Here is a 13,568-nt window from a genome sequence, read left to right on the forward strand (position 1 = left end):
TATGGGGTTTTCTAGGTATAGAATCATATTGTCTGCAAACAAGGACAGTTTGACTCCCTCTCTTCCTATTTGGGTGCCCTTTGTTTCTTTCTCTTGCTTGATTGCTCTGGCCAGGACTTCCAATACTATGTCGAATAGAAGTGGTGAGAGAGGCATCCTTGTCTTATGCTGGTTTTCAAGGGTAATGCTTCCAGCTTTTGCCCATCCAGCATAATGTTAGCTGTGCATTTGTCATAGATGATTCTTATTATTTTGAGGTATGTTTCTTCAATGCCAGGTTTATTGAGAGTTTTTAACATGAAGGGGTGTTGAATTTTATTAAAAGCCTTTTCTGCATCTATTGAGATAATCATGTGGTTTTTGTCTTTAGTTCTGTTTATGCAATGAATCACATATTGCTTTGCATATGTTGAAATAACCTTGCATGGCAAAGATAAAGTCTGCTTGATCATAGTGGATAAGCTTTCTAATGTGCTGGGGGATTCAGTTTGCAAGCATTTTGTTGAGAATTTTTGCATCAATGTTCATCAAGGATGTTGGCATACAGTTTTCTTTTCTTGTTGTACCTCTGCCAGGTTTTAGTTTATGATGCTGGCCTCATTTAATGAGTTAGAAAGGAGTCTCTCCTCTTCAATTTTTTGGAATAGTTTCGGTAGGAATGGTACCAGCTTTTTTTTTTTTTTTTTTTTTTTTTTTTTTACATCTAGTAGAATTTGACTATGAATCTATCTGGTCCTGGGCTTTTTTTTTGTTTGGAAGGCTATTTATTACTGATTCAATTTTGGTGCTCATTTTTGGTCTGTTCAGGAATGCAATTTCTTCTGTGTTCATTCTTGGGAAGGTGTGTGTGTCCAGGAACTTACCATTTCTTCTAAATGTTCTAGTTTTTGTGCATAGAGGTGTTTATAATATTCTCTGATGGTTACTTGTATTCTGTGGGGTCAGTGGTAATATCCCCTTTGTTTTTTCTAGTTGTGTTTATCTGAATCTTTTCTCTTTTCTCTTTTATTAGCTAGCAGTCTATCTATTTTACTAATTTTTTCAAAAAACTAGTTCCAGGATTTGTTGATCTTTGAATGATTTTGCATGTCTCAATCTCCTTCAGTTCAGCTCTGATTTTGGTTATTTCTTGCCTTCTGCTAACTTTGAGGTTAGTTTTCTATTCGTTATCTTTTAGTTGTGATATTAGGTTGTTAAATTGAGATATTTCTTTTTGATATGGGTGTTTAGTGCAACAAATTTCCCCTTAATACTGCCTTAGCTGTGTCCTAGAGATTCTCATATTTGTATCTTCGTTCTCATTAGTTTCAAAGAACTTCTTGATTGCTGCCTTAATTTCATTATTTACCCAAAAGCTGTGCAGGAGCAGGTTATTTAATTTCAATGCAATTGTATGGTTTTGAGCAATTTTCTTAGCCTTGATTGCTAATTTTATTTTGCTGTAGTCCAAGAGAGTGTTTGGTATGAATTAAATTATTTTGCATTTGCTGAGGATTGTTTTATGTCCAACTGTGTGGTCGATGTTAGAGTATGTGCCATGTGGTGATGAGAAGAATGTATATTCTGTTGTTTTGGGTGGTGAGTTCTGTAGATGTCTATCAGGTCCATTTGATCCAGTACTGAGTTCAGGTCCTGAATATCTTTGTTAATTTTCTGCCTTAATGATGTGTCTAATACTGTCAGTGGGGTGTTAAAGTCTCCCACTATTATTGCATGGGGATCTAAGTCTTTTCAAAGGTCTCTGAGAACTTGCTTTATGAATCTGGTTGCTCCTGTGTTGGATGCATATATATTTAGAATAGTTAGGTCTTCTTGTTGAATTGAACCTTTTACCTTTATATAATGCCCTTCTTTGTCTTTTTTTGATATTTGTTGGCTTAAATTCTGTTTTGTCCAAAATTAGGATTGCAACTCATGCTTTTTTCTGTTTTCCATTTGCTTGGTAGATTTTTCTTTATCTCTTTATTTTGAGCCTATGTGTACTACTGCTTATAAGATGAGTCTCTTAAAGACAGCTTACCATTGAGTCTTTGTTCTTTAGCCTGCCACTCTGTTCCTTTTCATTGAGACATTTAGCCTGTTTACATTCAAGATTAGTGTTGATATATGTGGATTTCATACTGTCTTCATGATGTTAGCTGGTTTTTATGCCGAGTTGTTTGTGTGGTGGTTTTAAAGTGTGACTGGTCTGTGTACATAGCATGTTTTTGTAGTGGCTGGTAATGGTCCTTCCTTTCCATATTTAGTGTTTCCTTTAGGAGCTCTTGTAAGGCAGGTCTGATAGTAATTAACTCCCTCAGCATTTGCTTGTCTGAAAAGGATATTATTTCTTCTTTGCTTACAAAGCTTAGTTTGACTGGATATGAAATTCTTGGTTGGAATTTCTTTCCTTTAAGAATGTTGAACATTGGCCCCCAGTCTCTTCTGGCATGTATGGTTTCTGCTGAAAGGTCTGCTGTTAGGCTGATAGGCTTCCCTTTCTGGGTGACCTGACCTTTCTCTCTAGCTGCTTTTAACATTTTCCTTTCATTTCAACCTTGGAGAATCTGATGATTATGTATCTGGGGGATGATCTTCTTGTGAAGTATCATACTGGGGTTCTCTGTATTTCCTAAATTTGAATGTTGGCCTCTCTAGCTAGGTTAGGGAAGTTCTCATGGATGATATCCTGAAATATGTTTTTCAGGTTGTTTCCATTCTCCCCATCTCTTTCAGCAACACCAGTGAGTCATAGATTTTGTCTCTTTACATAATCCCATATTTTTCAGGGGTTTTGTTCATTCCTTTTCATTATTTTTTCTCATCCTTGTCTGACTGTCTGATTTCAGAAAGCCAGTCTTCAAGCTCTGAGATCTTTCTTCGGCTTGGTCTGTTTTAACACATGTGATTGCATTATGAAATTCTTTTTTTTTTTTCAGCTCTATCAGATCAGTTACATTCTTTTCTGTACTGGCTATTTTGCCTGTCAACTCCTGTATCATTTCATTGTGATTCTTAGCTTCCTTAGGTTGGGTTTCAGCTTACTGCTGCATCTCAATGATCTTTGTTCCTATTCATATTCTGAATTCTATTTCTGTCATTTCAGCCATCTCAGCCCAGTTCAGAACCCTTGCTGCAGGGTTAGTACAGTCATTTGGAGGAAAGAAGGCACTCTGGCTTTTTATGTTGTCAGAGTTCTTGTACTGGTTCTTTCTCATCTTTGTGGGCTGATGTTACTTCAGTCTTTGAAATTGCTGTCCTTTGAATGGTTTATTTTTCTTTTATCCTATTTGAAGCACTTGAGGGTTTTATTGTGGTATAAGGCTGGCTCAGTCAACTGGCCTCATCTCTGGATGATTTTAAGGGGCCGAGGCTCAACTCACAGCTCCTGGACTACATGCTCTAACTCTGAGGGACTGATATTGGACCTTGACTTTGTTCTCTGGCTCTTCAAGGTTTGGAACCCACTGCAATGTAGGGAGCTAAGTTCCTGGACCATTGGTCACAGCACTCCAATGGGTAGTGCCAGCCAAAGTGTTTCATAGGGTGGTAGCAGCAAGATCTGTCCTTGTTTGCACATGCCAGCAGCAGTGGCAGCGTGGCAGGATGCTGGCAGGTGCTGAGGGACCAGCCTCCATGCAGGTATATCCAGCAGTGGCAGAGGTAGCATGACTCAGGAAGGTGGGGGTCACACTGGTGGACTGGTGGTGGTGTTAGCACAGGGGCGAGGCACTGGCAGGTGCAGGACTGTGTGTGCCCTCTGTGCGTATTCACACAGGTGGAGGTGGCTGCTCAGGGTGGGAGAGGGTCCACTCTTCTTCGTGCCTAGTTTCACTCCAGTGGCAGAGTTGGCACAGGGTTGGGGTGCTGGCAGGGGTGGGGCTGGAAGACTCTATGCGACTGCAATGGCGGTATGGCAGAGGGAGGGGAGGTGGAGTGCACACACACCAGCAACAGTGCCATGGCAGGGTTCACATGCAAAACCGGTGGAACAGGGAAGGCAAGATCTGCCTGCACGCACATGCATTGGCAAAGCAATACGGGGAGTGGCCGTGGAGCCTGGGGATGCTGCAGTGGGGGAAGCAACAGGTCGGCTGTTGCATGTCCACAGGGCCGCTCTGCTGGTCAGGCACAGTCCAACAGTGCAGGAGTTATGATGCAGGCCCCCAGGGCCCCAGCCTGGCTGCATCCATTTGCAGTGCAGCACTGGGTGCCCTAGGAAAGACCAGCAGATCAAGGAAAGCTCAGATCAGACTGACTCCATCTGATAGGGAAGACCACCCTGCAGAGTTTACAACTGGGCCAAAGTTCCCCCAGGGGAACAGTTCCCCTAGGGCTAAAGTCTCCTATGGGAGCAAGTGGAGCTTAGGGGGACTGGCATTCCTGGCCATGCTCCACTACAGATGCTCCTGCACCAAACCCTCTGGGCTCCACACTTGCTAAAATGCTGCCCCTACCATTTATCTAAGCAGCTTTCCCTGCCAATCAAGTGGCTGTGGTAGTTGACAGGTCTCCTCCTGCTGGGATTCCAGAGGCCCATGGTGAAAGCAGGTTGCTCTTTGCCAGTTCAACTCACCTGTTCCCCAGGAGCTGGGGTCCATGAATGAGTCCTGATGGGAAGTAGCCCTGTGCAGGATTCCCAGCTTCCTCCCTCTTCCACCCAGCTTCTGTGTCTTCCCTCTGTCCACTCTCCGTGCCCTTTCTCTACAGATCTGTTAGGAGTGTGCCAGTCATCCCAGTCTTCAGTGGCAGCTGTTCCACCTGGCTGTGTCTAGTCAGTCATCTTGCCCAGCTCCCATATCATTCTTTACATTTTCATAATGTTGGACTGACTATTTTTTACGACAATCTGACCCACTAAAAATTCTTATTGTGGGTAAGCATCTGTACTTAAGATATTTATTTAATTCATATGGAAGGAAAAATCGTACTTCTAGTTAAGATAAAAATATGATGGAGACATAGGAAAAGACAGTCTTAACCAGGGATAGAACATAGCACCAAGATACTACTCTTTGGTGTTCAATACTTAATATATATGCTAATATATTAAATATTATTAATGAAACATTGTTACTGTGGGTTATTAAGGCTAGATGTTTTCATTTAACTGGATTAAATTTGAAAGAACTATTGGCCCTGACTAAATTAATACAGGACGTGAATGTCTGTAGGAAGGTTTTAGGCTTCCTCCAAGAAGCATTTTTTTGGAAAAGAACTATCTTGACCACAGATTGCCTGGACTGGAATTGTAAGCACATGGTAGGCTGAAGATACAGACTCTACATGCATTCATTACTCATGTTCAAAGATCTATAGCATAATTTTCCGTGTTTAATTAATAGCAATGAACATTTCCATCACCCTGCAAATAAATAGAAATATAGTTCATTTAATAGATAAATATGATAAACTATACACCCAGGTGGCATTTGATAACAAGAAAAAAGCCATTCTCTCTGGCAAACAGGAAATGGAATTTACTTTCTTATATTTTTTAAGAAGAACATTATTTCTACCATCAGTCTCCTGATTTCAGCCAATGATTTCAGTTAATGATCCCCGTAGTCTTTCTCTATTTTAAATCATATTAGTTTTAGATGCTGAGAAAAATTGCTGCATATCCACTAAATTTGTGTGTGGCACTTTATATTTCTATTATTTAGCAATTTAACAATACAATCCTCAGGGATTAGGAATCAGTTTCACTCCTCATAGAATGTCTATATTACTATCATTGTCTACAGGATAACCTAAAACCTTTGAATATAACTACTTTGTTACTATTACTAAATAAATTCATAAAGTCTTTAAGTTAGTTAACTCCACCACTATCCTGCCTTCTTAAGGTGGTATTTTATAAAAGAATTCCTCATTGTGTTGGGAGAGACAACCTGGCGTAAAGAAAAGACCAAGACATTTCCAATTTTGTCTCCCCCTCTACCACTTACAAACAGTGTTACCTTGGGTAAGTGCTTACTGCTCTCAAGTGTTTTCTTCAGTGCAAACCAGAAGGTAATAAAGCCTGCTCTCATAGTACTTATGATTGGGATAAAACTAAAGAGATGTCATACATAAAGTAAGTGGCAGATATTGGATGAGAGGATTATAAAGTATAAAGCTTGAATGTTCTATTAATTCTGATTACTCTAAAAATGCATGTTAAGTACCTAAGAAAATCGTTTTCACAACATCAAATACTACAAGATTTATATGACACATTTGTGACACAATGGTAATTTTTAATACCTGTCACAAATCTACTGTCTTCCACAAATATATGCAGTTAAATCATGACCAATTTTGGCTAGTTTGGACACAGTTATCAAATCCTCAAATTAAATATTAATTAAAGACTATTGTTCAGGTTTATATGACTAAATTCCCAATAGGCCTAAGTTTTTGCAAAATAAATGTAGGTTTTTAAATCCCTAGTATGCGGGTTCATGAAATATCTTATTGGTGAATAGTTATAGTCAAAATTAAGTTCATCCTACTAAATATAATATTAAAGAAGACTCTTGAGATTACATTTTCTTCTCTCCTAGGCCATCTCACAGACATATATTAATACTAAACACTATTTTAAAACACTGTTTTTAATATTTTTAAAATTTATTTTGATACATATTTTCCAGGTACATGTGATAAATAATTTGATATACTCTTATAATCAAATCAAGGTAACTGGGATCTCTATTACAATGTGTTTAATCTTGGAACAGAGATAATTTTACTTTGATACATAGTTCTTCATTTTCTCAAATATTTTTTCTAAATATTTATACACATTTTAAGAAGTCAATGAAATAAAATACTTTCCACCATCTCTACGTTATCTCTCCTCACTCTATTTTCAACATTTTTTGTTTGTATTTGCTTCTATTCTGAAACAGCAACAGTGCTTATTAAGAAAGGACTCTCGGGCTGGTCGCGGTGGCTCACGCTGGCACTCCTCAGGCGGATCACCTGAGGCCGGGAAGTTGAGACCAGCCTGACCAAAATGGAGAAACCCCATCTCTACTTAAAAAAAGATTTAAAAAAAGAAAATTAGCCAGGCATGGTGGCACACGCCTGTAACCCCAGCTACTCAGAAGCTCAGAAGGCTGTGGCAGGAGAATCGCTTGAACCCCAGAGGCGGTGGTTGCAGTGAGCCGAGATCGCACCATTGCATTCCAGCCTGGGCAATAAGAGCAAAACTCCGTCTCAAAAAAAAAAAAAAAAAAAAAAGGATTCTCTAAAGGGAGTAAACTGGTACTTGCCACTGCAGATTGAGAGATAAATTACAAGAGTGCCTAACTGTTCGCTACTGGCTGAAGTATTAGGCTGGTGCAAAAGTAATTGTGGTTTCTGTCTTTTTAATGTGCAAAACCCGGAATTACTTTAGCACCAACCTAGAAGGGGGAGAAGAATAAAAGCCATGTGGAAATGCCCCTCTCCTTTTTTCGGTCTCCCTGGATCTTGTGGAGAGGAGGCAATTAGCAGGAATATAAACCCACTATAACTTCAGCCCTGTGGAGAAATATAATCTGAGCCCTTACAGCTACTTTAACCTTACTAGACTAATTATAAAGTCCCCAAATAAAGCTCGAAGGGCTATGAAACCACAAACTCAAAAACAAATTCCTAATTTCTTTAGAAACCATCTATCTTCTTCCCTATTACTCATCCAGACTTGATTTTAAAGATTGGTTTTTCCTCTCTGAGGCACTTTTATTGAACTCAAAACAATTTTCAACACAGGTGAGAAATTTTGGAAAATTTAGATTTGGGTTATCCTTGTTATATGCTATTATTACCTATTAATAATAATGATACTACTTATGGCATCATAGCACCATGTTAAGAGCTTTACTCACATTAATGTATTTAGCCATCACTATAGCACTATGACCAGGTAGCATGATTCTCCCTATTTTACAGAAAAGGAGAGAAGCTTGATGAGCCTAAGCAAGCAATTTGCTTTTAGCCATTCAAATTGAAAGTGTTAAGACTTGCACCCACATCTGTCAGACTCCAAAACTTATGCTCTTAACCCCAATCTATATGATTTCATGTTTACTTCTGAATGCGATCACTGATAAGCAGAGGGGTGAGATCCTCAAAGATTCATGAAGTTACTGGCAACCAAGATCCTAATACTTATCTAATCTGTTCCCCAACCTCTGTCATCACTCATATGCACACTTTTTTTCTTTTCTCCTCTTCTTAATGCAATAGACTGAATGTTTTTCCCTTCAAAATTTATACATTGAAACCTAATCCTCAACGTAATGATAGGTGGAGCTCGTATGAGTGGGATTAATGCCCTTATAAAAGAGACCCCAGAGATGTAGTTAGTTCCTTCCATTGTGTGGTGACACATTGAGAAGGCTCTGCCTATGAACCAAAAAGCAAGCCCTCAGTAGATACTAAATCTTCTGGTGCTCTAATCTTGGACTTCCGAGACTCCAGAACTGTGTGAACTGTGAGAAATAAATTTCTGTTGCTTATAAACTACTCAGTTTATGGTATTTTGTTATAGCAGCCTGAAAAACTAAGAATATATATATATTGGGAATGGGAATACTTTATTTTATATATTTTAAGGGAATGGGAATATTTTATTTTATATATATTTACTTAATATATATAATGGAAATGGGAATCTTTCATTTTAATGAGGAAGCATGGGGATGGATATATCATTAAATATTTTATATTTATATTTAGTGATATCTCCATTCCCATACTTTCTCACAAGGTAACCTGTGTTCCTGTATTCTTCCATACATTTTTCTATGTTCTTACTACTATTTATCACACAATCATCTATCATATGACTATTGTACAACTATGTACACTCAAACATATAGATTTTCAGGTTAGATGTTTTCATAAACATTTGATCATTCTTTAAACATCCTCAGTTTTTTTTCAGGTAAAAATAATTAGGGAAGTGTGGAGCAGGTAAATAATATTTTATTTCCTTGGTGTTTATTTACAAATTAAAATGACCCTTGAGTAAGGTAAATTACTCAAATCATAATCTTATATTTCAGAGGTTTCCATACATTGCCATCATATTTTTGACAGTAATGATTTTGGAATACTAAGCAGGCCTATACCTGATTTTACTACTAAGAATATAAATCCAAGTATGGTGGGCTTTCAGAGGAACCTAGCTCTCTGCCAGGCTAAGACAATCATGTTGAAGAATCATGCTCTGGAGATGATAGAGATCCTTGATGTATCAAGACTGGCCTTAAATGTTAGGGATCTTCTTTTTAATGTCAGGAAAATCATGTGATACTCATTAGTAATCACTTACCTTTGGACCAGGTAATCCAGGTAACCCAGGATTTCCATGTGGCCCTGGTATGCCCTGCAAGTAGTGAAAAAAGTCATCATTCTTGGAACATATTGGAAGGGAACAAAGTACAATTGCTTACTTTCCTGTCAACATGTGTTATCCCTTTCTACATTTGAGTTTTTGCTTATGTTATTATATATGCCTTAAAGACCTATTTCCTTTAGTTTATCCCCTGTATCTACCCAAATTATTCTTCAGATGTCAACTCATTTTTAAATCCTAGTCACAAGAACATGAAGCAATATCTTTTTCCTACTAACTTCTATAGAAATTTCTTCATGTAAAATTCATTTGCCAAGTAATTGTATATTGCCTCGGGACATTTCTTATACTGTTCTAATCTGTTGCTTAAATACTTTATTGCTGTTCTAACTACCTTATGACATGTTCTATTTAGCCCCAGGATTATAAATTCTTTGAAAAGAGATTCTTAAAAATATTACTAGTGTAGTACTTAACACATTGAATGGCTACACTCGATTAATATTTAGCAATTTGATTTTGCATCACTGATAAATTATATAATCTGAATTCAAAACTTGATTCCATTTCTGAGTACCTACTATATGCTACGAACTGTTAATGTTTTGTGCCTCTCATTACTAATCCTTATAAGAATCCTGCAAGGTTATTATTTTTACTCCCATTTAAAAATCAGCTCATACAACCACTAAGTAGAGGAACAGGTCACCCTCTCCAAGAAAGGCTTCCATGTCTCCAGGCTCCCTATACCTACTTCAATTTTGCACCCTACTTCTGTGCTCTTCAGTCATACCTCCCTCTTAACACATAACATATAGTTAATAATTATTTGTCTCTTCAATTCTGAATTAATAGAGTAGAATGCTTCAGAAAGGCAGAGATGTCAGCAGTGCAAATATTGAAAATATGACTAGCAGGATGAAAACTAAAGAAAAAAGATTAAATTTTGGCTGGGTGTGGTGGCTCACATCTGTAATTCTAGCACTTTGAGAGGCCAAGGTGGGAGCATTACTTGAGCTCAGGAGAGACCAGCCAGGGCAACACAACAAGACTTCATCACTACCAAAAATCAAAAAAGTTTGCCAGGCATAGTGGCCCGCACCTGTAGTCCCAGCTACTCAGAAATCTGAGGTGAGAAGATGGCTTGAGCCCTGGAGATCAAGGCTGCAGTGAGCTATGATACCCATCACTGCGCTCCAGCCTGGGTGACAGAGTGAGACCCTGTCTCACAAAAATAAATAAATAAATAAATGGTTAGATGTTATGACTTATGTTATTGGTAGCCTTCAAAAAGTACATTTTAATAAAGTATATGTAAAACATTTATGGGGATTAATGAATAAGTTGCTGATTTAAAAGTAAGGACAATGGATATAAATTATTATTTCACAAAGCTCAGTAAACAGTGAGCCAAAACAATAGCTTTAGGAAAAATTAATATCAATGAAAGTTTGGGATTTATAAAAGAGGGTTAACTAGTTGGTTGTTGCCAAATATAAAATTTACAGAGAGAAAACATGTGAAGCTGCAAATTTTAAGTTAGATAAGGTGAAATTAGGAACACAAGTAAAATAATTTGCCTTGAGAAAAACACTCTTTCTTCCTTAAGGGAATGAAAATTGGACAAATAAATGGAAGATAAGTAAATTATGGAAGGAAACTGCTGTATTATGAGAACAGATGGAGATTCTGAACCTGAAGTTCATGCTGTTGAGAGAACAACCTTAGCAGTGGATAGGGAATAGAATTAGTATGAAAATGGGCCCAGTTTCTCAGAGAAGTAGGATCCAAATTCTCACAGAGAGGTAGGAGGATGGGAATGGTTCATGGGCTAGAGGAGAATGAGCAAGATTTAGGAAGGGCTACATGAGAAATGTGATAGGTCATCAACTACAGAGAATTTGTTTTAATGCAAAACAGCTAGAGCCCAGTGAGAATTCATCTTAGGCCTCAAATGGACAAGAGTTTGATGTGACTATGGACAACTTAAGGTAATATTTTAGAGTAATTTTTTGTTTATTGTCTTCATATGTTAAATAAAAATCAGAATAAAAACAAAGTGGATTATATAAAAGGTATTTGCATTTGTCATACAATTCTTTTTCTAACTTATTGAACAAAGGCGTTTTGTAGTAAAATATCCACACTTTTTTTAGGTTTGAAAGAAACTAATTTTAACACAGCAATAAGTCTTTTGTTGGGCCTGTGTAATGTGAAAAACTACTGCTGATCTTTAATGCAGCTTTTTCCCTCAGGGCAGTTATTTTCTAGTCAATAGCTTCAGAATTTTCCACTATGTAATCCAGGAATGTACTGTTTTAAGGCAGCCCACTCCTCTTCATTTCCCCAAACAAATGAACCTCACCTTAGACTACTGTGGTCACTTTATAAGTAAGAATAATGTTACAAGTAGTACCAGAACAACCACTAATTTACAAATTTGATCATCTTTGTTGGACACGTTCACGGAGAATGCTTTGGCTGTGTGTTTACACTCAAAATAAACTAGGCTACATGTGTTCTTAAACTTCTCTTGAATTGGCTAAGGTAGGACTAAGTTTGAAGATCCAGGCAGGTTTCCAAAGGAAGTACATACTGTACAATACTAGAAGAAACATATTAGAAAGTTAAAAATTCTCACTGCCAGCAGGAAATGTAGCCCATCTACTTACCCGTGGACCTCTCTTCCCTGACGGACCTGGGATACCTGCTGGACCAGGTGGACCCTTGGAAAACAAATGCCAAGACATTAGGCATGATAGTAGATGCATTTTTTTTTTCTTACAGGTCTTAATAAGATTTCCACCCAAAGACAACTCTTTCTCAGTTCCCAGTTCCCAGCTGATGATGATTTTTAAGTAACATGAACCCCCTTACCCTAATCGGCAGGGGTGAGTTGAAACTCAAGTGTCCTCTTTAATCGGGTCAGAAATGGCAGCAGGAAGTCTATGACTTATGGTTACAGCCACGGTATCTGGTTTTTAAAGGGACCACAACTAGTAGTTTTGTGGGTAATTTTTTACCTAAATTTACTTTCACTGCGGAAGGAGGAATTCAATTTAGGGTTTGGAGACCAGCAACTACAAGGTTTTTTCAAACACAATTGAAGATTTGCTTTGAAAAATGAAAGCACTGGCCATTTTATGTTCTTTTAAAAGAATTATACCAAGGATCTGTGTAACGTGTTAAACTGTTATAATGAAATTCTTCTTGTATATCCATTAATAAATCTGACTTATACCAATTGCAGCACACCAGGAAGTCACTAATAGAGTTAAATGATTTATAAAACAAACTAAGAAAGCAAAAACTGATCAATTGTTAAAGTGTTCTGAGTTATTTAAATGTTAATTTTTAAATATATCAAATAAAAAATAGGACACTACTTCTTTACTTCTCCATATAATGTTTTATGTTGTCTTCTTTACTTACTTTAACAATCAACTGTGGAAGAATAAATGCTCATTTGTGATATGGTTGAACACATATTCATTCATTCATCTGTTCATTCATTCAATTGTTACTGAGCACTCTGAGATATGGCATTGTTCTTGGTGTCTATAGAGCATACACATACTCCATTCAACAAATATTCATTCATTATTGCAGTAAAAATAGTACACACTGCCAAATTCGACACATCAGGGTTAAAATACTAGCCTCACTAGTAACAAGGACTGTGACCTAATGTGCTTTATTTTTCTTCATTGTAAAATGTTTATATATCTATGCTGATTGCACATAAAATAAAGAGATGAATCCAGGTTAAATCATATGTACTTGCCAATACATGACAGTTTTTTAACCTACAATTTCATAATTTCATACAGTTTAAACTGCAGCATGGCCAGGTACACCTAAAATGTACACTGAGTTTCAAAGGAGGAGAGGGAAAATGGATTGATGGGAAAGGATCATTCCAATTCAAAAAGGCAGAGGGAAATGAGTAAATTATGTTGAAAAAAATAACAGTTATTTTACATATTTCTCATCTCACTTTTTTTGATATTAACTACTCCTTGAAACTTTCTCTTTTATTAGAGTCATTTGCAGTTTTCTGATATTCATTATATATTTCAGACTGTCCATGTTTTTCCTTTAGTTGTATTTTTTCTTCTCTTACCCCCTAAATTTATAAATCTTTTCATGTATTTCCTAATACTAAGAGACAAATACTATTTCTATTCAGCCCCTAACTGAGGGCATTCTCCTTCCTCAGCTGTTCAAATATTTTAGCAGCCATTATCATACCACT

At 37.2% G+C, this 13,568-nt stretch overlaps 1 protein-coding gene across 7 annotated transcripts in view; it reads right to left on the minus strand.

The window, feature by feature from the left end:
* COL24A1 (collagen type XXIV alpha 1 chain) overlaps window positions 1-13,568 on the minus strand; it is a 386,758-nt gene that overhangs the window by 337,888 nt on the left and 35,302 nt on the right. For all 7 annotated transcript variants that reach the window (XM_031650448.1, XM_031650446.1, XM_021943525.2 and 4 more), the window contains 2 exons: window positions 11,986-12,039; window positions 9,290-9,343 (listed from right to left, as the gene is read on the minus strand). In XM_031650448.1, coding sequence (XP_031506308.1) covers window positions 9,290-9,343; window positions 11,986-12,039 — 108 coding nt within the window. The remainder of the gene's footprint in view (window positions 1-9,289; window positions 9,344-11,985; window positions 12,040-13,568) is intronic.

This window comes from Papio anubis, chromosome 1, assembly GCF_008728515.1.
Source record: "Papio anubis isolate 15944 chromosome 1, Panubis1.0, whole genome shotgun sequence".
Classification (NCBI taxonomy): domain Eukaryota; kingdom Metazoa; phylum Chordata; class Mammalia; order Primates; family Cercopithecidae; genus Papio; species Papio anubis.